Below are 25556 nucleotides of genomic sequence, written 5' to 3' on the forward strand. Positions count from 1 at the left end.
GTTGGTCCCAGGTGTGTCAGTCCAATACTGCATCCATTTCCAGTTATTCACCTCAACAACTCACTCTGGTTTGGAGGAAGAAACTACAGCAAGATACTGCCATTACAACTCTTATGAAATTACTTTCATAAAGATCTGAAATGATTTATAGACTATACCTTGGAATTGTATACACATGCAAACACTTCCATATAAATGGCAGAATTTTTTTCCTTGACATGAAAATTGCAAACTCCTGGGCTGCAGTCCAAACACCAACTCTCCCTGGAGCATAAAGACTGCCGCTTCACCCTTCTGCCTCAGTTGTCTCGTTTACAGCTCGGAATTACATTTTCCATTTACTTCTCAAGAGGCTCCCAAGGACCGACTAATAAGTATAGAAAGGTATATCAGATACTCAGTGATTTTTATATGGTTACATAAAGCTCTGAATAAAAGCATTATGTAATAGCAACTGTTATTATTAGAATTAGAATTAAAAGCTAATACTGCATTTGGTTGTGTAACTACTTCATAATCAGAATGTGTGTTAATACAGCTTTTATTTTTTTCTCAAGACAAAAATGCTATTCCAAGTTATTGACAACAGTATTGTTTGGAACTTTCATCAGCTTCACTAGTTAAACAATTCGTAGCTGATAACTGTGAGGACATGGAAAACAAAGGAAAGCAGTGCAGTTCTTATGGGAACAGACAGCATCTTCCTCTGGGTTTGAACAAATCCACACACAATGATCATGACCTCTGGACGCTTCAGTGCTATAAATACCAAATCATAAGTCAAAGCCTAAACTTCTCAAACCTTCTCTGCTGTTGTGTCAGCAGAATAAAATGTTAAGCCTTCTGTAATAAGGAAGAAATTAGTCAATCAGGGACTAAAAAAAATGGTTTATGTGGTTAATGTATGGTACTAATTTAGGTTGCTGAAGCTGGCAGCAAATGCTGCTGCTCTAAGGAGGGTGGTACGAAGTTTCAGGTTGATCCCGTGGTTCCCTCCCACCACCTTCCAACATGTATATAAATTGTCAGCTCTCCAGACTCTTTGCCAGTTTTCTCTTCTAGACTTGCCAGAAGCAACAGAGGACTAAAGATGAAGATCTTTTTCTTATTCACCTTTTCCACTTTTTTGTTTTCTGCTTTTGAACAAGCAGCTGCTTCTGCTCACTATGACAAGATTTTAACTCATAGTCGAATAAGGGCACGCGACCAAGGGTAAGTAACTGGGTTTTATTTCTCTTTTAAAAGGGAGCTTGTTAATCTTTATTCTCCCCTTTCTTCTCGCAGTATATTAAATGTGATTTTTCACTATGAATTCTTACTATCATTCAAGTAGAACTTCCTTTCTCAACTAATTTTACTAGAATTGTTCCTAAATAAAAAGCTTTCTAGGGAGTTTCAAAAGGAGAGAGATTAACATTAAACTTCACAAAATGTGGAAAAAACTAAAATCACCACTTCTCAATGAATAAAATACATGTGGCTTAGAATCACTTAAGTTATTTACAGTTCACAATGTAATGGGACATCAGATATGTTTAATATATGTTTTCAAATGTTTGAATAGAGTTGACACCTATGCTACAGTATTTGCTGTCTTTATTCCATTCTAAAATCATGAACTCTATTTAAATGCTTTCTACCATGAGAATATATACTGGGAGCCCTTTGTAAAACTTCTGTTCCTACTAGAGCAATGCAGCAAGCTGCTCAGCAGGGTACCCAAAAGACAATGCTTACAAGCCAGGCTGCTCAGAAACATGAAAACAATTCGGACAGCTGGTGCCAGAGAGACACATGTGTCTAAACATATTTTCCTTCAGTCTTCTTAAGTAAAAAACATTCTGTGAATAAGAACTTTTTACCACCCTAGCTTCCTTTGTTGAATTCCCTCTGCCTGCTACACACATACAGACACACACAGACTGAGCTTTCCAAATAAAAAAGTTCACTGGCTTCCCACTGATGTAAAATATATGTTCTAACTTTTGAACTTATTAATTTTTTAAATTTAGAAATATAAAAATTAGTGACAAAATGCCCTTGTACCATGGAATTTGCCCTTAAGAAATTCCTCTGCTGTGCACTACCACGCTAAGGAAAAAGTATTCCTTGTTTAAAATCTGTGACTCCTTTTATTTACATGCCAATTTACCCTTTGGTCCCCAGTAATTCCCAGAATGTTTACTTAGGTGCTTGCGGTACTCCAAATGGTTGGTTATCAAAATAGCTGATTGATTTACAGAAGAGAGGGTTTTCTTCTACAGAAAGAACAAGGCACTTTTCTTCCCCATCTCCCCATGACCTCCAGCTGCACAGATGTGTACAAGACAAAAACTTTAATGAAAAAAGCCTGATGGTATTCACAGCTTGGTCCCTGGTGGCTGGTAATTAATACACTTCGCAGGGGGAAGGGAGAAGCGTAAGGCATATTGAGACTTGACTAGGCACAGCTGGCGATCACTGCCTATCAGAGACAGAGGGTCAAACCAGAATGGAGGGGAACCTTCTGTCCCTGCTGGGAGGGTGGGCTTGCCAAGGAACCCAGCTGGGACCTTGCACCATGCTTGCTTGAAAACACACCTGCCTTGGGAACTGAAGCCAGATGTTCATTTCTTACTCAACAGAAACGGTATTTGCTGCTATTTTATATAGAACTTTTCAAAAAATATACAGAAACTTCTTTTTAAAATGTTTCTTACTCCCACCCATAGCCCAAATGTCTGTGCCCTTCAGCAAGTTATGGGAACAAGAAAGAAATACTTCAGCACCTGCAGAAACTGGTATCAGGGAGCCATCTGTGGAAAGAAAGCGTAAGTATGCTCTGTTTCAAAACTATTCCCCATTCATTGAGATAATATAATATACGATTAGAAAACTCTCCTTTTCTCTGAGACAAACTAACTGTTTCAAATGCAAACACAGGAAGAATTCAGTTTATAATTTTACAGGTTTACAGCTTCTCTTAGCTGCTTCTAAAACCACCTAGATAACTGATCCAATAATTATTGCCAGAAATAATCACAAAAGGAGTGAAAAGTCTGAAAATGACAGCATAGTATATAGTCTTTTTTTAAGTTTAAGAGGCTTTGAAGTCCTAGTTTCAGCAGTGCTTCTCTGAGTTAAGTATTCATAGCTCTATTTTAAACATAGAGATATGAGGTTAAATGACCTACCCAAAACCACAGAGGGACCTAATAGGCCACTTGTGAATAGAACTCAACACTACCGAGCAGAGCTATATGCTCAGATTACACCTCTCCACAAATTAAAAAAAAAAAAAAAAAAACAACGGTCGTGGATACAAATTAAATCTGGATGAGTTTGGCATTCTTTTAGAATCTGTGTGTGTATTTCAAATGTAACTTCTTCTCACAATGCAAGTCATTGTCTTCTCTGTGATGAAATGTCAAAGTCACTACTGCTTCATCAGCCGTAGAGCAGCTTCAGAGTGTGAACACATACAAAACACCCAGTCCTGAACTTAGTCTGCCCGACTTCTCTCACTTAGAATGAAGTAATTTAACAGAGACTGACATTGTTTACCCAATGCAATAAACTGATGTTTTTCTCATGTACCACATTTTCTCTTGCTGTTGTGCAATTACTTGGATAAATTTCTCAGCAGTTGTGACAGGAAATCATTATTTTTATTTTCCCATTATTCTCTTACAGGGTCCAAATAGGTCTGGGGTGACATTTTCAGTAAGGCTTGAGTGAACAGGGAGTCCAGGCTTCAATTACAACTCTGTCTTAGGGTATTAGGAATCTCATAGCGAAAGCCTACAAAACTCTTCCAAGTGCCCAAGTAATATTTAAGTACACAATTTATATAATCACTGAGAGAGTGTATGCCTTAAGACATAAAAATGTTAAGTTATATTGATACATGGTGCAAATTATACGTATGAGGAACTTAACTCCATTTAAAGTAAGATTTGTATTTAAAACTTTTGTAATGAACATCAGCCACCGGTTTAGATGTTAATGCAATGTGGAATAAAGTTTTTTTGTTTCTGTGCCAAAGGCTCCCTTAACAGAGGTTAATATGGAAGAAAAATATTCACAGTGTTAGCAACATAAGCCAGTTGAAGATGCCTCCCTTTGTAAACAAGCTCTTAAATTATTTTGAAAATGTTTTTCTGATCAACAATAATTCACTAAATAAACTAGAAAGAAGAGCTTGAACAAGAAGTGACTGATAATTTGCATTTGGTTATTCATATTTTTATTCTCCTGATTGTCAAAGTCACAAGTAAATACAATCCATATTTTCTAGTCCATTCTTCAAGTTTAAAAAAGTGTTTCTGAATATAGACACAATGATAAACTCTGGGGAAAAAAAAAAAAAAGATATATTTGACTTTAAACAATTACACATAGGTCATATTGAATCCAAGTGAGCATTTATGAACAGAATATTTTTAAGTTAAAACTGCAACTATAAGACTATGTAAACTTGTATAAAATTCAATGAACCGTTCTTTACAGAAATTAAAAAAATTCTGTGTTAACAAAGAATTAGATGCAGACACAATCTGGGTTTGTGCTGGGGAATGGGAGTGGGGGCACAAAAAATGGTGCAGAGTGTGCATGGACCACTAGCAGTGCTAATACGGCTACAGTCTCTCATGTTCTCTTCAGTGCATCTACATATATGACAATTTCATAATTAAAAAAGTATCCTTTTCCTGTTTATTTTTTCATTTCTTTTCAAAGCCAGTTTTACATTTTGTTTAATTTTTTTTGGCTGTCCTGGCTGACAATTATATTCATAGTTCTTTTTGAGCATGATCCCTATACTTACTAATGTAAAACTGATTAAGACTCCCAAATGACTATGTAAGAAAAATGCCTCCAGTAACGATTTTTGCACTGTTAAAATTGGACATGTAAATCAGATAGTAGTCAGGCAAGGACCTGAAATGGGCTTGGATTGCAGTTTCTACTGCTCCTGTTGGGTGCCAGAGGCTTTGCATTTTTTGTGATTCCTGAAAGCTGCTACATGTCGTAACACAGTGTTGGAAAGGATCCTTAGGAAAAAGACTGAGGGAAGATGTAGTAGGAGGAAGTTTTCTTCTACTTTCTTTCTGCGAAAATGTTTTCAGTGCTCTGACAGCACACCATAAATTAACGGAGCTGAGTTATACTTCCAATACCGTGAGACACTGATTCCAACACACAGTCTTGCCTTTCAAGCACTGCAATGGCTTTGAAGTCTCAACTCTAAAGTCAGTCTAGACATGAAGAATGGTACCATGGCCCCACCAGAGCCAAGGAAAAGACCTGATTTTCATGGGCCAAGCTGTCACCCTAAGCTTTCTGCTATTGTAAATTTTATTGGTTACTAATTACTTACTTAAGGAGGCAGAAGAAAGTAACAGCGGTAAGTTAGAGTGGACATAGCACAAATTATAATGACCAGATGAGCAATCTGATTGTTCTAAAACCTCAGAAGTTTCTTTGGAATGTGATTGACTGTCTGGAATCCTAACCAGAGTCTCCCATTTTGACTTCGGCTTTGTTTTTATAAGCAAATCCAGGCAGGTTAGAACTCATTTTTCATACAAATTGCAGATTTGTATGCATTTCATGATGGTAATAATGATCGATTTCCAGTCAAACTAGATTGCGTGTGGTCATTTGCCCCACCTCTACCTTTAGTTTGTTCAGGACCTGTAGGTTTATAGTTTTTACCAGAATCTTTCCTTCTCCTCCAGGTGGCATTATAATACTGGCTTCCCTTTTCCTTCAGTGGACATGTTACAAATCATCCAAAATACTTAACCTTTTGAGTAAAGTCTGCCATGCCACTGACTTTGGCACTACATTTTATTCCACTGCAGACACATTGGGAAGAAGAATATTTCCTGAAAATTACTTAGACTGAAACTGAGATATTCTCAAAGCCAGTTTTGGAAAACAACCTACTCCTGTGGTTTTATTCCTAGATAGATGTCATGTCTTCCCATGAGAGAAAGTCTGCTCTCAGCACATATCTGACAAGGAATTCATCACTTTGCTGAGCTCCAGAAGTAAAACGAGTTGTGCAGTGGAAAAAAAAAAAAAAAAAAGAGTTTTCAGGAAAAATGGTTTGAAGCAATAGGCAGTTTGGACTCATTGAAAGAAAGTCAGGTGGTGACTTTTTTCTCTTCACTGACTAGAATTTAGAGGAATATAAGCCGTAAAACATTTTACAGAGCCTGTGTAAGGTCCTAAGCAAGAAGTCTGCTACAGCCAACCAGAGGAAGACATTGAGCAGTGGGGCTGGGTGGATTTGGGCATAAGAGTCTACACAGAACTACCACCTATCTTCTCCCTCTTCTTTCAACACTCTTACCATTGTACAAGCACTCACACAGCAACGCTAGAGGGGGAAAACAGTGTGTATGAGAGTAAGTTAAGTCATGGAATGCCTGAGGGGTTTTTTTGTGGCTGTAATAAAGCACCTGTTATAACTTACTCTTAGCTGTTACTGGGAGTTTTATACTCTATGTACTCAAAACAGAAATGCAGACATGACTAAAGAGGTTACTGTAATACTGTAATAACAATCCAAAGGACAATGGCTCTTCTCATGTTAATATCTGTTAACAAGTCCTCTCTAACTTGTATATATGATCTATAAAATATTAATTTAAGAATGCTTTTATCATTTACACTTCCTATCCACTGCTGTAAATTTCCAATTGGGATGCAACTTAAAGATTTGTTAAAATCAAAGTCTATTGGACCGGAAGTCCAACTGTTTCTCTGCAGTTTCTCTGCATTTTATCTCCATGCCAGCAAGGAGTAGAAACAGATGAGTTGATCTAAATAAATTAAGCTGATCTGAATAAACTGAAAACTGGCTCTGTTAGCCAAGAATAATAGGGACATAAGGTGGTGTTGCTCTACCCCTTTTTCCTTTGGATGGAGGTCAGAACAACTGTATACTAAAAAATCCCCGACAACCAAACAAAAAAAACCCACCCCAAAACAAAACAAAAAAACCCCACCAAAACCTCCAAAAACTCAGGAATCCAGCATTGCTTGTTGTCTGAGTAACTGCTTGCTTTGCTTGGGCACCATCTTATATTGAACTAGTAGGGAGATACAGATGAGGGTAACTTACGGTGTGAGATGGTACTTCCCCTGTGCACTATGTCTGTACATGAGTGGTACTGAGGAACTGCACTGAGTTTTACCTGGTTCTAACCTCATATTGGGATCTTCCATACAGACCCCTTTTCTTCCATTCCATCTTTCTCACTACATTTTGAGCACAGCTGATACATGACCTTCTAACTGCAGGTAGATGTAAGGGAACATAAATACTGTAAGTAGGAACTTACAGTAACCCTTGATGACTGAAAAAATAGCCTGGGCTGTACATAACAAGTTACATGGTAAAAAAGGCACTGATCTTGTAATGCTTGGCTGAAGAAGCATTTTCTTTCTTAACTATGTTCTTCAGCCAATTTTCTGCCTTTCATTAATTGTGTCATTGTTGGATATGATAAGGACACTAAACTTGCCATGTCTTATTCTATGCTTATAACCCAGCTTCCTCTTTCCTTTTTCCAAAATCCAGTTAAGACTGCAATCTTTCGTAGTTGCTCATGGGCTGAGGGGGAAATATTTTGTATTCCATGGAAGGAAAAAGTATTTTCTCATGACAAAGCAGTTCACACAGTTGGGAGAACATTCTGACTCCTATTCTGCTACCCAGTTTTCTTTATTTTTTTTTTTTTTTAAATTAGATTCTGGCAGGGATTCAACAAGTAGGAAGAGCATAAGGTTAATTTCCTCATTAGTTAGAAAATCTGTAGCCTAAGCTGTATGCTATTCTTGCATTCCCAAGAAATAGCCATTCAGTGAATTGCTTTAAAGATAGAGATGTATTAAAAAGAACTATACAAATACTTTCAATATATGGCTTCTCAGTTGAAAAGATGATGGCAGAAGAGTGAATATGTAATGTGTGTATATGTGTATGAGGGAATAGAGACAAAGTATTTTCACAGCACAGAGAAATGAAAGACTATGTATTTTTTTAAAAAAAATCTTTAATCTTCACCAGCTCTATCAGATTGCTGTCAATTATGGAATTATAATCCTCACTTTTAAAATCATGCTTTGTAATCCTAATGTTCTTCCAGTCTACTTTCATTTTTTAATCTCTTCAAGTAGTTTGGATGTTGAAGGTCTTAAGTTCAACTTTTCATTTGAATAAGCTGTTCATTTTGATGTGTTTGTGCTTAATGTTTTGTCAGCTTTAGTTTATGAAAAATGAGAGAATTGTACTCAGCTGCCACCAAAGAGCCTACAAACTAAAAGCTGGAATGTAGTGGTAAAGACTCAGCAAAAACCTTCAAGGACTTAGTGTTCAGAACTCTAGCACTGCCAACATCAGGCACACCTATAAAAATAAATCTATTATGTAAAACCATGACAGCAATTTTCCCTTGTCATTCATAGTGTACCATAGTTTGAAAAGTAATATCAGAAGTCCAATGTCTTAAAGTTTATGTTTTAGAATTTGGCAAGATTGTATAATTTGTTGGCATTCCCTCTCCTGAGGAGCCAAAATCAACTCTGCAATAACTTCAGTGAATTTGCAATTTCATGTAAGAGAGGAGAATTTGTCAAGCAGATCTATGGTAGTGCTTTTATTTCTGTCATATTAACTAAGAAGACATTATGTTTTGTAAGACCATCAATACTAAATTGAGTGTTACAGAACAGAATTATCAGTTAGCCCTGTTTTGCTGTTATGTATAGCTTACACGTATTCAAGAATGAGAATATTGACCTCATTATATAACAGTTCCTGGTCCCCAGTATTGCTAAATTCTACGTATGCTGTGATGACATACTCTTTTAATTCTGTTTTTGATTTCTTGTAGTCTGGTTTTCATCCTTACTGCATTTACTAGTGAACTTTCCCTTGTGTCCATCTGTACAGTCTTTAGTGTCTTCCTTCTCTAGAACTTGCTTTATGTCTGTTCTTTTTTAGTTTTCTCTCTCATTCCTAAGCTTCTTCAAACTCTTCCTTGAAAAACTGAGGCTCTACCACCCTACTTTATATCACCACACAATCCACAGGACCTTGTCCTAAATACCTGTTTAGTTCCTATATTCAGTATGTAGGTGACCTCATGTAGTTTTGTCATTTTAATTTCTGTTCAGTTCATTTAATTTTTTTATTCTTCCTTTACAACCCTGCTGTCACCAGTTTCTCTCAATATCCTCACTTTCTTTAATTTTCCCTTTCTTCAATCCCACCTAATCTTTTCAAAACTGACCAGTTAAATTTTCTTCAGCTGCTGTTCTAATCACATCATCTTTTAATAACTCTACATGAGTTCCACATCCCTTCCATGTTCTTTCCTAGCATTTAAACTTAATGATGGCAGTCATTCTGTAAATTCAAAAGCCTTGCATTTAGTAAAATACAATCAATTTGTAGTCTATACAGAAAAGGTGGAATGATAAAAAAAGGATGAAGATCTGGAGAGTGTGTACTTAGCAATGAAAAATTAATAATAAAAAAATGAAAAATTAGACTCAGCTAAAATTAGTATACACTTGTCCTGTATACTATTTAATTGTGCTTTTGTCTATATCCCACAGAACTGTCTTATATGAGTGCTGTCCTGGCTATATGAAGATGGAAGGTACAAGAGGATGTCCAGCAGGTACAAGCTTATTTTCATACAGATGAGTCAGTATATGAGAAACATTACAACACAGGGGACTTTCAAAGGTGGTCATCTTGAGAAATGATTGCATCTTTTTAGGAATTACTGCCTGGGAATACACAGCTTCATTTGCATACAGCCAATACAGTTAAAAATCAGCCAGCACTGAATTTGATCATGCAGTTGAAGTTGCATTTCCCAGCTCCTTCCAGTTGCTGGATTGGAGAGGAAAGATAGTGTCTTCAGTTCCCAAAGCTGCCAAAGAAGAACTTTTACTCCTATTCCCATCATGTCCCAGAAAAACCTAAAACATACCAGCAAGGTCAGAAACCCAGGACATGACATGTGGCATATCTAAATTCTGTTTATTCCTTTTCCTGAGAAGACTTGAATCTGATTTACTAAAAGAGTGTTATAGGCTTTAAATAAACTAAGGAGGAGTGAAAATGAAGACAGGAATTCTTGATTTCTCCTATTTGTGCTATTGTTTTTTGCATAAATAAAACTAATTGCAGCAGGGAAGAGTAATCTGAGAAGAAATATATTTCACAACTTCAGACCCCTATAGTGAACTAATCCTTTTATATTCAATAATAGTTAGGCATATCTAAGGCACAGTTCAGTTTGTTTAGATTAATTAATTTCATTTTAGATGTTTACATTAGGATGAGGTCAGTCACACTGTAGAATTGCCTGTTCCTCTCCATGACTGTAAAAAGAGCCAACAACTAGCTCGCGTGCAGATGCTTCACTTCTAGATGCCTAGAATTAGGACATATTAACCCTGTTCTCATGTAGGAGTGTTTTAACTGTGAGACTATGGCCATTATTACTATCTTGATGAATCAATATATGCACAAACCACACACTGAAGAATAATAATTCTGGTCCACCATGACCAAATGAGACCCAGTCTATTGAAATTTTTGTCTTTATAGATGGAATTTACTCTTGTCCTCAATGGATAGCCTCCCATTTTAGGTTGGGTTGGCACAAAACAAGACAACTCTTCTAACGAAAACATTACAATATTCAGTTTTGTTTGATCTAAATTTTCATTAAACAAACAAACAAACAAAAGCAGATGTATTTGGATGATTTTTGAGTAGGTTGACAATGGAATTTTACTCCAAGCACATTGTTTTAATATTGATTTAAACAGTTTCAGAAAGTTGATACTATTGTCCAACCAGAAGAAACAAAGTAGGTTTGATTGTGAGAAACTGAATTACTTTACTGTATTCTTATCTCATGTTTATTTTAGTTGCTCCTATTGATCATGTATATGGTACACTTGGTATTGTGGGAGCTACCTCCACACAGCAGTATTCTGACATGTCAAAGCTGAGAGAAGAGATTGAGGGACGAGGATCATTCACTTTCTTTGCACCAAGCAATGAAGCCTGGGAGCAATTAAATTCAGTAAGTGTGTGTGTGTGTGCACACGCGTATGTGTTGAAGAGTGTTTCTCTTTCACTTAATGTTGTTTTAGCTGCAACAACTAGTCTATGATGAGGTAGACTAGAAACAATATTGATATCTTAGATATAAAAGGACATTACACAAATTATAATAAAACAATTTTCATGTTTAACAGGCATTGCTGAGGCTAGAGAGTCTGAATTTATTTTCAGGAGTACTAAACAACAGTCTTTAATTTTAAGCATATGCATGAGAAATACTAATATTGTTAGTGTTATTAGAATAGTTTTAGGGAAACTGACAGGAATTCCAACAATTGCCTGTTGTAGAGTATAACTGCACTTTGTCAGTGATTCAGGTGTCCTTCTTTTAGTAATGTTTTTAGTAAAATAAATATTGAATCAAAGTTCCTCCAATGACTTGTCTGTGATGAGACCTCTTGTCTGCCATTTGTGAGCATATCAGACTAATGCATCGTTTAAGTAGACACAGATTGATAGGTATCAAAGTCATACCTCCTAACAGGAAATACCCATTGTTGAATATATCGAAAGCATATGTTAAGGTAAAGCAACATGTACATCTTTCTGCCTGAAAGAATGTTTTGAAGTGTCTAAGTAATTAAAATACTTTCTTCTTCAGGAAACTCACAGGAATTTGATTGACAATGTAAATATTGAACTGTATAACGCTCTCCACCACCACATGGTAAATAAGCGCATGTTGACAAAAGATCTTAAGAATGGCATGACTCTGGTGTCCATGTATAATGACCAGAAATTGCTTATTAACCATTATCCTAATGGGGTAAGTCTATTCTCTTTTTCTTTTTCCCCTAATATAATTTTTCAGTTATAGCTATGACTCTTTCCTTTATTTCCTTATATAGCCAAGAAAATAGGCTGTAGAAAGTTTAACATCTAGCAAGTCAGTTGCCACTGACAAAAATAAATAAATTTTTTCTTGAAGAGATTTTGTCTGCTGTGTAGACTATCACTAAGAAGGAATTAATGAACACGTGCTGTTTGCTGTTTAGAAATCAAAGTTCAAACAAGAAGAAACTTTATTCCTAAAAGAAAAAGCCTTTTGTGGCCAAAATATATGATCCTAATAAATATGAGAGCAAAATCTACGATTAATCTTCATGTGTTTACAAAATAATATTAAATCAGATCTTTTATTTGAATTAGAGTGCATAGTAGAAGCATTTAAGATTATAGGAGACACACACCCATTATTTGGCTGGAAAAAAAATCAGGTTTATAAATATTAGAAATCTCCCAGTCAAGTCACTCATCTTTGTTGCCTTAAATGCATTGAAATGTTTATGTTGGACTACAGTTTGCATCAGTAAAAACCAATACAATCACCATATTAACCAGATATGGAAAACAAATCTGAATTATTGCAATAAGAAATAAAACATGGATATGGAATCAATGTAGCCTGAATAAATCTGCTGCTAGCTTTCCAGGAGCTTAGTCAGCCTTTCAAATCTTGCAAGATTTTACTTAAAATTTAAAATAAAAACTGAAAGAACAACAAACACATTATGTACATTACATATGTTGCCAATCTGTAAGAATCAGTTTCCAAGTATATGATCAAATTAATGATTAATCTTCTTCTGCTTGATTCTTCAAATATAGGTTGTTACTGTTAACTGTGCCAGGATTATCCATGGCAACCAGATTGCTACCAATGGTGTTGTTCATGTTATTGATCGTGTCCTGACCGCTGTTGGAAATACCATTCAAGATTTCATTGAAGTCGAGGATGATCTTTCATCTCTTAGAGTAAGTGGACAAAAATAAAAACACTTCTCTGTTTTTTTAGTTTCTTCTTCTTTTCTGTTTATGTATGATACCTGGAAGTAAGAAGGGTTAGTTCTGTAAGACAGAAATAAAGTAAATTAAGAACTCCAGCTAATATTGCAAATTAAGCTCTATAAGAAGGCAGTATATTTTACATAAGGAGTCTGCTTCTGCTCTTCTGTGGATCAAATAAGACCACATCAATAGCACAGAATGTGTCCCTGTACATAGAAAACTCTGTCTTCTCTTCTAGCACTCACAAGGTAATGAAACGTGACAGCATAAGTTACAGTGTCTGGTGCTAGATAAACAAGAATAATTTCAAACTGGATGACAGAAAATGGTAAAGAAACCAAATAAATTCCAGAATCTGACTTATAAGAAGTTTCAGAACACCAGTAGATACATGTAGGTAGGATTTTTCTTGCAGAGAGGAAACAGGGTTATTCTGTGCTGGAGTATGTTCAGAGAAGGGCAACAAAGCTGGTGAAGGGTCTGGAGCACAGGCCTTATGAGGAGCGGCTGAGGGAACTGGGGTTGTTTAGCTTAGAGAAAAGGAGGCTGAGGGGAGACCTTATCGCTCTCTACAACTACCTGAAAGGAGGTTGTAGTGAGGTGGGTGTTGGTCTCTTCCCCCATGTAGTTAGCGATAGGACGAGAGGAAATGGGGTCAAGCTGCGCCAGGGGAGGTTTAGGTTGGATATTAGGAAAAATTTCTTTATGGAAAGGGTGGTCAAGCATTGGAACAGGCTGCCCAGGGAGGTGGTGGAGTCACCATTTCTGGAAGTGTTCAAAAAACGGGTAGATGTGGCACTTTGGGACATGGTGTAGTCTAGTCTACCCTTGATTGGTTTAGTGTGGACTTGGTAGTGTAGGTTAATGGTTGGACTGGATGATCTTAAAGGTCTTTTCCAACCTAAACAATTCTATGATTGTATGATTCTATGTCCAAGTTTCTAATTTCTCCTTCTAGAAGATTTGTCTGCTTCATGTAATGGGATTTCATGCTGCACATGTTTAAAAAATTATGCCATGCTTTTGCAGATAGCTGTTGTCCTTTTCTCTCCTCCATCTCCTCAGTTAATACAAACAAGTATTTTAAATGCAGAGGCATAAAGGTGGAAAGGATCCTGTGAATCACTCAAATCCAGTCCATTACAGTTATAGGCAACCACATCATGTAATGCCTTTAAAAAACTGAATATAAAAGCCAACCCTTTCTCATCTCCAGATGAAAAAGAAGCACTCTCTATTTCATTTTTTCCTGTGCATTCTTTCTTGTATCTCTTCTATTTGGGTTTCACTTTTGTGAACGCTAAACAGACATTTTCATCTAAGCCTAGATAAGGTCTTACCTATTCCTTTTATATTAACTTGCATACCTTACTAACTCTGCTTCAAAATAACTTACTGTTTTCCAGGATACATGCTAGCATCATGCTGGGTTTTCTTTCAGTCGCATCACACTGCACTCTGCCTTTCTGATTTTTCAAAGGGTGAAGTCCCTGTTTATAGCACATGCACCTGCTAATTCCTGTGTGCATGCCTCTGTACTTCATACTGCTTTAATGACTTTGGCTCCAAAAGCAAATATGCTAATAAAACCATTAAACAAAATAAGCCCTGAGACTCTGATATGACATTTCTTTTAGGATGGCTATTCCCATCTTCCAGTTAGACAGTTTCATATGCACTTTATCTTTCTGTCTTAGGTTGAGCTAATACTATTTCATATTTAACTGAGCAAATTCTTAAGTCCAGATATGCTCAATTTTACATATGTTCTTTTTCTAGAAAATCAGATCATAATCTATATTGGCCTACTGTATCATATTATGCTTTTAATCCATCATATATTCTCACAATATCTTTGATTACTTTTCCTGCATTGTTCTTTTTCTTCAGCCATTGATTCTAATAAGGACACCTTGCAGCCACCTAAGAAATATATATTGTTATAGTATTCTCTTTTAGGATTAATCCAGTAATGGAAACACCTAAATTGTGAGACTGTACAGAGGAGATTTATAAGAAAGTTAAGAAGATTTATTTAAGGAATGAAAGGGAAATTATATTTTTTAAAAATATATTTAGTTGGGTTTTATTTAGTTCAGACTGCTTACCTCTTCCTCATTACTAGAAAGTAGAGAATTTTTCATCAGTTGTGTTTAACTTTACTTTTTTTAATGTCCAGAGCTGAGTAACATTTTAGGGATAAAAAACCTGGAGATAATTTTCCTGGCTTCAAAGCCTGAGATGGAATGGAATGGAATGGAATGGAATAGAATAGAATAGAATAGAATAGAATAGAATAGAATAGAATAGAATAGAATAGAATAGAATAGAATAGAATAGAATAGAATGGAATGGAATGGAATGGAATGGAATGGAATAGAATAGAATAGAATAGAATAGAATAGAATAGAATAGAATAGAATAGAATAGAATAGAATAGAATAGAATAGAATAGAATGGAATGGAATGGAATGGAATGGAATGGAATGGAATGGAATGGAATGGAATGGAATAGAAATTTCAGTTGGAAGGTATGTACAATGATCATTTAGTCCAACTGCCTGAGAGCTGACCAAAAGTTAAAGCATGGTATTAAGGGCATTGTCCAAATGCCTCTTAAACACTGACAGGCTTAGGGTATTGACCACCTCTCTAGGAAGCCTGTTCCAATGTTTGAGCACCCTCTCAGCAAAGAAATGCTTCCTAATGGCCAGTCTAAACCTCCCCTGGTGCAGCTTTGAACCATTCCCATGCATCCTATCACTGGACACCAGGGAGAAGGTACCTCCCTCTCCACTTCCCTTCCTCAGGAAGCTGTAGAGAGCAATAAGTCACCCCTCAGACTCCTGTTGTGATTAAAAACCTCCTCCTTCTATTTAATCAAATTAGTCATACACTGTAATACATTTTTTATTATTTCAGGGGCAAATTATGAGCTCTGATAGACTATTGCTTTGATCTAATTAGTCAAAAACTGTATGTTCACATTTTTCATTTTAAAATTCAGGCCATAATAATAAGAATTTCTGTCCTGTTGTCACCTCTGTCAGAATTTATTGGTTACTGTGTGCTAAATTAAGGAAGTACCTTGGTATATCAAGACACTTTTTTCCCACAAAATTAATTTTCTTTTCACTTTTGTCAATTCATTTTTTCATCTTTCTATAACACTGATTTCAGTCTAGCATTAAAGTATCTGTGGGCACTAGGTGAGACTAGGGAGATAATGTATTTTGGTAATATTTTAAATAACCAACATTAAAAACCAAACTTATTTTCTAGGCTGCTGCCATCACATCAGGTGTCTTGGATATTCTTGGAAAGCCTGGTCATTACACACTCTTTGCTCCCACTAATGAAGCTTTTGAGAAACTTCCAAGGGGAGTCTTAGAAAGGATCATGGGCGACAAGGTGGCTTCTGAAGGTATGTAACCTTTTTTGCAAATAAGAAATACAGGTGAGTAGATCAGGAGGCAGAAACTATGTTATCATAGTAGCTCTGAAATTTAGCACCTGTACTTTCATACATACAGGAGGAAATATTTCTTCTGTCTTTGATTTTTTCAGTTACCTAAGGATTCAAATTTACCGAAAACTTCATTTCTAAAACAGTTTAAAGGAAACTGTAAAAATATAGGCACATTGATACTTCTAATAGTGCAGCTGCATAGTTCCGATAGAGATTCCTGCCTCTAGAAATGCATGACTGTCTGAATGTGGGATTCTCTCACAGCTTTCTCATGAACAGCTTTTTCATACAAAAAGGACATGTTCTTGTAAAAGGCCAGTTCTGCCCTGCAAGTTGAACTGAATTTGTACTATATATTCTGAGAAACTATAACAGTCAGCACACTTACTCTTCTGAGAACTACAATAAAAATAAATAATAACTGAATCAGTCTGTTACATGAACAGTAATGTAGTGGACCACTAAGAAATGGAAGGCTACATTTCTGTTCTCATTTATGAGCTCCACTGCACGAAACAAATTCTCCGTCATTTCATTATAGCCTGATTTAAGTCACTGTGTAATATCTCAATGGAGAATGGTGAAAAGAGGGATCTGGGCTAATTTTAATGTAAGACAATGACTAAAAATGGAATCCTGAAATAACACAGCATTTTTGTTGTGGCTTTTTTTTTTTTTTTTTTCAGTTTGCTTTCAGGAATTTTGGGTGATGCTTTTGTTACCCATAGAGGATAGTACACTGAATCTCACCTATATAGTAAGGTATAACAAAACATAAATCCGGGGCTGACTTTGTGTAGCCTATACAGTTTTGTACTCAGAGGTTCATTTGGAGCATATCATGTGCATTCACTGAGTTACATGCAGATTACAGCATAATCAGTATAGTTTTCATAATATAAGGGATGCCAAAGATTTTTGACCATAGATGTTGTTTAGAGGCCTATAGTATCAATTTTCATATAAATAGCTTTCAGTAAAGAATCTGAGTGCAAATAAACAAATATGCTAGATAAGCTAGTAAACTATTAAAAATAGTGTAGATGTAATAATTTATCCCACACCTATATGTGAATTTTATATATATATATGAATATATGTGTCCAAACACCTATATATGAACTTCCTGATCTTTTCTCCACAGCTCTTGTGAAGTTCCATATTTTGAATACTCTCCAGTGCTCTGAAGCCATCACAGGTGGAGCTGTCTATGAAACCTTGGAAGGAAACACAGTTGAAATTGGTTGTGATGGTGAAAGTCTGACTGTGAATGGAGCGAACATGGTGAAACGCAAAGATATTGTGACAAGCAATGGTGTTATCCACCTCATTAATGAAGTGCTAATTCCTGATTCTGGTCAGTGATATGTATGAAAAAACTTCTTACACTGAAGATGTTTTCTACAAACTTACCCAGATTCCCTCGGATATATTGTTATGGATAATCATGGAGAATCCAAATCAGGAAAAGGAATAAATTGTGTGTTAAAATACCTTTTCTCATTCCTTTATTTGCAGCCAAGCAAGTCATTGAGCTTGGGGGTGCCCAGCAGACTACTTTTACAGAGCTGATGGCACAGCTAGGACTGGCATCTTCTCTAAGACCAGAAGGACAATACACTCTCCTGGCACCACTGAATGGTGCTTTCTCAGGTTAGTAGCCTTAAAAGATTATGCTCTGAATGTAAAAAAACCCAAGAACATATGCTACCCTGACAATTTTCCAAGTAAGCCCCAGTACTTAGTCCCAGGACTAAAAATCCCAGTTCTAAGTCCCAAGGAAAGAGAGCCATAGAGAAATAGAGATACTTCATCCTTTCAAAATACATACCATGCAGAAAGGCAAAATGAGCCTAACCATCAGGCTGCACAGCTTGTTTTTAGTGGTATCATTTGTTAATGGAAATAGGATCGCTAAAATATGATACAAAATATGCACAGGCAGATTGGTGGGAAAGGACAGATACTAATGAACTGTCGGTTCCCTTGATATTTTCATTACTTGCATCAGATTCACAACTTATTTGTTCTCAAAAAATTTATACAAGAAGGCTGGTATTTTCCAGTACATTAAAGCAGAGAGAAACTCAAACAAATATACTACAAAACAGGTGTTTGCATATTTGCAGAAGTGACCACATGGGCATCCTGCCCTTCCCCCAGGAATTCGAGTGTTAACTCAACAGCACAGAAACAAATTAGGAAAGGTTTTAAGGTGCACATGCAGAAAGGAAAATTGTAATAAGAACTTCAGCTGTAATTCAGAAGATGGAACAGGCTCGCATATAAATCATGTGCCATATTATTTATAGTAATTAATTAGGGCTATGTAAAAAATGCATGTCTGAATTTAAGGAATGGCAATTTGCAGAAACTACTTAACAATTCATTTTCTGTGTACATAGATCTCTCCAAGCCTTAACTCAAGCATTTCAAATAAAGATTCAGTATTCTTATGGTCTTTCAATATATCATCCTCAGTTAACCTTATTTGAATGAAAATTCACTATATAAATCACTATATATTAACATCTAAATGGCTTTGTAGATGACACCTTAGGGATGGATCAACGCCTTCTTAAAACAATCCTGCAGAATCACATTATAAAAGTGAAAGTTGGGCTCAATGAATTGTACAATGGACAAGAGCTGGAGACAATGGGAGGAAAACTGCTTAGAGTCTTTGTGTATCGCACAGTAAGTGAATGGGGCTTTCTAACAATACATATCCCAACTATGAAAATGAAGAGTCATGAAAGAATAAAAGGCAAAGCTGAATGAAACCTCCAACATCTACCATTATGACTAGCTAGCAAAAATCTTTAAGCTAGGAAAAAATGAAAATCTGATCTTTATCGATGGGAACTTTATTTGCATGGAAGACTCTTTGGTAAAACAGAAGAGGATTCTAGATTTGGCACTCCATTAATTACTAATTTTTTTAATTTTAGTTTTTAGAACTAATTAAGAACATTCTCAAGGGAAACAAAAAAGTCAAGTTTGGAAATATTTTCACCATATTACTTTACTCCAGATTTTGCTACTTTTGCTTTCTCAAGCCAGATTTCCTGGAAAGAACACACAGTTTGACTGTAGGAAATACATATGAATATTATTTTTAAATTTAGGACCCTGTTGGGAAGTATGCATCCATCTCATTTTGTCAAATATGTTTAAATGTGTATCATTGTGTGAATAGCTACACTTGTTTCTCTTTTAATCAGGCTGTATGTATTGAAAATTCATGCATGGTGAGAGGAAGTAAAGAAGGAAGGAATGGTTTTATTCACATCTTCAGACAGATCATCAATCCAGCAGAAAAGACATTGCATGAAATGCTGAGAAATGATAAGCGTTTTAGGTGAGTAGCAGTTTTGACAGCACTGAGATTTTCCTACAGAGGGTAATAGTATGTACAGCACAGCTAGTCTGAGAAATAGTTGTGAAGTGTGGGTTGTTGGAATCTGGGGGGCAGGGAGGGCAGGGAAGGGGTTATTACCTCCTCAAAAAAAAAAGGGGGGGGGGGGGGGGGCGGGAGGAGGGTGAGAAGAAAAAAGTAAGTGTTCTTCTCCAGCTGTGTACTGAAAGGGCTCCCAGACTTTATGTTAGAATGGTTGTTTACTGCACATAGGAGTCAGTAGAATGAGGTTCCTCTCAGAATGAGAGGAGTAAGAGGACAAAAGGGATTGGATGATACATCCAGAGCTATAAATGCAGCAGAGACTGGAGGTTTAATTAATGAATAGTACAATTCCATATGGGTGCAGCATGATTGCATATCCTTCCATTACATATCTCAGTCCCCTTCCTGCAAGTATCCCAATATTCCTAGACAAAGCAACTACCCTTGGCATCTCTTTGATCTGTGGGGTTTTTATTCAGTGAATTCTGCTCTGATCCAGGCTGCCAATATCTTTTTTTCTCAAATAATTTTTCCTCAGTCTGCTACTCTCTTAAGACTGCCTCTTTTTTTCTCATTTTTCTCCTCTGCTATCTATATTTCTGGGAAATAGTGAAAGTGTTTGAAGATTGATGCACTATCAGAAAAAATGAGGGAAATAAGTGCCTGGACAAAGTATAGTTACTACACTTCAACAGAACGTATTTGTGTTTTGTCTGTTTGTTGTAAACAGCATTTTCCTCAGTCTGGTGAAAGCTGCAGATTTAGATGATGTTCTGTCACAGCCTGGACAATGGACTCTGTTTGTTCCAACTAACGATGCCTTTAAAGGTTTGACTGATGATGATAAAGACATATTGATAAGTAAGTAACATAAGAAAATTAGAAATATAAGCAAAGGTAAAATCAATGGCTAGTGCACTTCTTACACAAAAGATGTCTGATAAAACAGTTTACCTTTTGCATAGAGCAAGTCATAGGACTTCCCTAAATTAATTCCTTCTTGGGGGATAGAGAAAATATCTTTTTGGAAAAAAACATGCAAAGTGAATTTAAATTTAAATTTCAATCCTTGATGTATTATTCCAAGGTGTAATTACCTTCCAAGTTAAAACCTGCGTTCATTTAATTAGCTTCAACTTTTCATCATTCAACCTTGCTATAGATTTTTTAGTCTCTTATATCATGTTTCTTTTCTAGTTGTGACCATTGTGTTAAAAGATATGTAGTATTGACTTTCCTATCTTTCCTTTCCTTCCTCTCCTCTGCCTCCACCCAGTGATCTCTGATATCACCTGTGCCCTACAAGCTAAATATTAAATATATATTTCTAAATGCCAGTTTATGTAGTTTTTTTCCATCTTACACTTCAGAATTATGTAGATTTATAGTATATATATAGTTTTATATATATATATAGTGTGTGTATATATAGTTATATAGTTATAATAATACGTGTGTATATTTATAGTTATATAGTTATAATTATATCCATCTTGCATTCTGGTATTATACAGATTTTTCACAAGATTTAAAAGTAGTTTCTTTAACATCATGCTTTATTTCTGTAAGAGAATAAAGGCACAGTGAATACTTCAAATCTCCTGCAGAATTTCCCACTAGAGGGGTAGACTGTGGCCACAGCACTATAAATATTTTTAGTTTATTTGAGAGTACTGTGAATCTGGCCTCCGCACAAGTGCGGGAGGCGTGGTTGCCTTGAATCGCACACCCAGAATGTCAGTCACATTTTCCATTCCTGCACTTTTCAGATCAAAGTTCAAAGCCATGAAGCCAAATCCCATGAATCCTTAATGACTTCAAAGAGTCCAGCTCAGAGCATTGATAAGCAGCAACCCCAGCTCTATACAGCCTTTAACTCACTAATGAGGCTCTGTGAATTTGAATTATCTCTTCAGCCATTTAAAGTTATGATAGTGGTCTAAATTACCTTTAGTGTGGTGTGTCTCTAGTGACTAATAGTAAATTAACAGATAGCCTAAATGATTAACATTAGATAGCTATCAAATTAAATGAAGTTTGTCTCAAGGCTATGAACTGAAGTAACTGGATAAATGCCATTGTTCTGTTTTTACTGGACTATATATTTTATTAACTAAGATTGAGTTTATCAGGTCTATTATTTTTGTCTTCAATTCACAACTTGATGTTGTACCCAAGGCCTGTGCCATTTTGGATTATTTCTATAATTAAGAACACAATTATATTTCTCATTCTGCTTTTCAAGGGGCTTTATGTACTACCTTTTCCTATCATTGTGACTCAGTTTCTACTTACTTTCCTTGGCAGATGAAATTTTAATTTACCCTCATTAATTTTTTGCAGCAGAATGTCCATTTTTTGTGTCAGATTACTTTCTGGAATTCTGTCTTTGTTTTCTTTAAAGGCATTATGTTGCTTTCTCCATAAAAATTAAACCTTAATAATAAACAATTTTTTTAATGGAATATAAAGAAATACTTTATTTAGTATTAGGAAGAGAAAGAGCATTTCATTGCATTTCAGCAGTAAAGTGAATTACAGTAATATCAGTGATCAAAGCAAAAAGCAGAAGAAGGAAAACGTTCACTGAAGGAGACACCAGGAAAAAATGATAACCAGACAGTATTTCCACTGCAGTTTCATCAAGGCTGAAACTCTTAATAACAATCAATATCAATCAGCACGTAGTGCTAACATGAATAACTGAATGGTCAATATTCCATGTAATGGCAAACAGATGTGTTTTAAAACTGCTCTGCTTGGTACCCTGTCTCATGGGGAGGTGGTGGGTATTCCTACAGCCCATCCTATGCCTCTCTGAACCTCCATGGACCCTGAACACCAGAGAGCCCTGCCAGGACACTAACTTGGGCTCCTGTGCTGGGTTGACCCTGGCTGGATGCCAAGTGCCCACCAAAGCCACTCTATCACTCCCCCTCCTCAGCTGGACAGGGGAGAGAAAATATAAAGAAAAAGCTCATGGGTCGAGATAAGGACAGGGAGATCACTCATCAGTTACCATCATGGGCAAAACAGACTTGACCTGGGGAAAATCAGTTTAACTTATTACCAATCGAAACTAAGTAGGGTAATGAGAAATAAAACCAAATCTTAAAACAGCTTCCCCCCATCCCTCCCTTCTTGCCGGCCTCAACTTCACTCCTGATTTTCTCTATCTCCTCCTCTGCATCAGTGCAGAGGGATGGGGAATGGGGGTTGCGGTCAGTTCATCACACATTGTCTGTGCCGCTCCTTCCTCCTCAAGGGGAGGACTCCTCACACTCTTCCTGGGCTCAACTTCACTCATGATTTTCTCTGCCTACTCCCCCCAAGTGGCACAGGGGAATGGGGAATGCGGGTTGTATCACACATTGTCTCTGCTGCTCCTTCCTCTTCACAATTTTCCCCTGCTCCAGTGTGGGTCCCTCCCATGGGAGACAGTCCTCCACAAACTTCTCCAATGTGGGTCTTTCCCATGCGCTACAGTTCTTCATGAACTGCTCTAGCATGGGTCCCTTCCATGGGGTGCAGTCTTTCAGGACCAGACTGCTCCAGCGTGGGTCCCCCACAGGGTCACAAGTCCTGCCAGCAAACCTGCTCCAGCCTGGGCTCCTCTCTCTCCACGGGTCCACAGGTCCTGCCAGGACCCGCCCCCCTACCCCCCCCCCCCCCCCCCCCCGCTTCTTAAATATGTTATCACAGAGGTGCTACCACCGTCACTGATTGGCTTGGTCTTGGCCAGCAGCGGGTCCATCTTGGAGCTGTCTGGCATTGGCTCTATCGGACATAGGAGAAGCTTCTAGCAGCTTCTCACTGAAGCCACCCCTGTAGCCCCCCTGCTACCGAAACCTTGTCACGTAAACCCAATACAACTCCAGGATCCATTTCCTTTTTAAGAGTCTTGAACATGTTGGCTTTTTTCCTTTTCTTCCCAAGTAGGAATGTCAAACTTGGAAATATGGAAATCATCCCTAGAATAGGTTTTTTTTCCCCTTTCCCATCTTCTCCAAGATGCATCTGTTCTTTGTAAATACAGACAAAACCAGCACTCCAAATGACTCTTACTTTTCTGCCCGAAGTAAATAGCAACTTTCTCCTGCAGCAGATGGGAAAAGATGTGTGTATATAAAGAACTGTGAATTATCCCCAGTCATCTCAGGGGGTCTTGCCACAAGGGAATAATTATATTAATTGTTAGCTATGGTTCCCTTTAATTGCAACAATGCTAAGGCTGGAGTTTAGTAGCTTGTGAAATTTGATATTGCCAGCTGCTTAGTGATCCTGAAATTATTGTGTTTGTGAATGATTTGTGGAGCATATTTAAGAAAAAGGCAAAAAATTCTGATGTGCAAGCAAATAAGAGAAAATAATACAGAAAAATAGGAACATGCTGGCCACTTGTCTGAGTTCTCATAACATCTTTATGATTATCTTTTGAGTGCCTCTTTGTCATTTTTTTTTTCCCTTTATCATCATTTTAACAGATTCAAATTTTATGTGTTCATAGTAGTTTCATTCATCCTATGCTTAATTCTGGCTCAAGCCTGTGTGAATCCTTAGAATTTCCAGAAAGAACTATCCATTACCATTTAATTTTTACTCCTACTTTTGTTTTCTTTTTAAATAGGAGACAAAAATGCTCTCAGGAATATTCTTCTTTACCACTTGACACAAGGAGTTTTCATTGGAAGTGGCTTTGAGCCTGGTGTGACAAACATTCTTAAAACCATCCAAGGAGGGAAACTCTACTTGAAAACAGTTAAGTGCTGAAAAAGAAGTCTCCCTGATACAGCCTTGTAGCAGGGATTTGGCATTCCATGTCTATCCACATTACAGAATGGGATGCATTTCTCTGAACATTGTACTATGGTTTGGGGTTGTTTTTTAGTGTCCCTGATAATAACTTGTGGTCTCTTTTCATCCTTTGCCAGGTGAATGATACTCTGCTGGTTAATGAACTGAAATCAAGAGAATCTGATCTCATGGCAACCAATGGTGTCATTCATGTTATTGATAAACTCCTATATCCAGCAGGTGAGTATTATTTCATGGAATTTATACACACTCTTCTGAATCTGTTTACATGTCATTTAGGTGCAATAACTTTAAAAAGTTAATTCCTTTAAAGAGACAATTCCTATGTGGAATAAGAAACAGAAAATATACCTCACTACTCATTTGTGGAAGAACCTTGCTTGAAACCATGGCAACTCTTTAAAATTCTGTGAAAGTCAAGTACATGGAAGAAAAGATGCTATAGGCTATCGTTTCCACTAATATGGAAGAATATATATGTACAAGTACATGCTTGTGTGAGTGAGAGTGATCAGATCTCCTGATCACTGTAAATTAAAGTAATATTAACAAGGATGTATGTTTCTTCTTACATGCCTATTTCTTTTGTCAGATCTGCCTGTTGGAAACGATCAGTTACTCACAATCCTGAAGAAGTTGATTAAGTACATTCAAATTAAGGTACTCTTTAAATAATGATCCCTTCATATTTTTGACAGGATCTGTGAAACTATGTACATTATAATTCATAAGTGATTCTCTGGTCCCTCTGTTTCTTCAGCAAACAACACATTCAATAGCTCCCAGTTAACCAAATATAGTTATGAATGATACACTGCACTCAATAGTTAACATTTATGTTTTTCAACACCAAATTGTAGAATATTTGCACTTGGATAACTCCAGTGTGAACGGGCCCAAATCTGCTCTTTGGTTCAGGTACGCTTTATCACTCCAGA

General features: G+C 36.6%; 1 protein-coding gene across 1 annotated transcript in view; it reads left to right on the forward strand.

Annotated features, from left to right (window-relative positions):
* Positions 1-1090: 1090 nt before the first annotated feature.
* The window catches only part of POSTN (periostin), a 38686-nt gene continuing 14220 nt past the window's right edge, over positions 1091-25556 (forward strand). Inside the window, exons 1-15 of the mRNA XM_075719789.1 lie at positions 1091-1212; positions 2712-2810; positions 9613-9677; positions 10945-11102; positions 11745-11909; positions 12752-12898; positions 16214-16355; positions 17545-17757; positions 17919-18053; positions 18949-19097; positions 19625-19761; positions 20534-20664; positions 24431-24561; positions 24735-24837; positions 25211-25278. Of these exons, the coding sequence (XP_075575904.1) occupies positions 1091-1212; positions 2712-2810; positions 9613-9677; positions 10945-11102; positions 11745-11909; positions 12752-12898; positions 16214-16355; positions 17545-17757; positions 17919-18053; positions 18949-19097; positions 19625-19761; positions 20534-20664; positions 24431-24561; positions 24735-24837; positions 25211-25278 (1965 nt within the window). The remainder of the gene's footprint in view (positions 1213-2711; positions 2811-9612; positions 9678-10944; positions 11103-11744; positions 11910-12751; positions 12899-16213; positions 16356-17544; positions 17758-17918; positions 18054-18948; positions 19098-19624; positions 19762-20533; positions 20665-24430; positions 24562-24734; positions 24838-25210; positions 25279-25556) is intronic.

This window comes from Pelecanus crispus, chromosome 1 (genome assembly GCF_030463565.1).
Source record: "Pelecanus crispus isolate bPelCri1 chromosome 1, bPelCri1.pri, whole genome shotgun sequence".
Classification (NCBI taxonomy): Eukaryota; Metazoa; Chordata; class Aves; order Pelecaniformes; family Pelecanidae; genus Pelecanus; species Pelecanus crispus.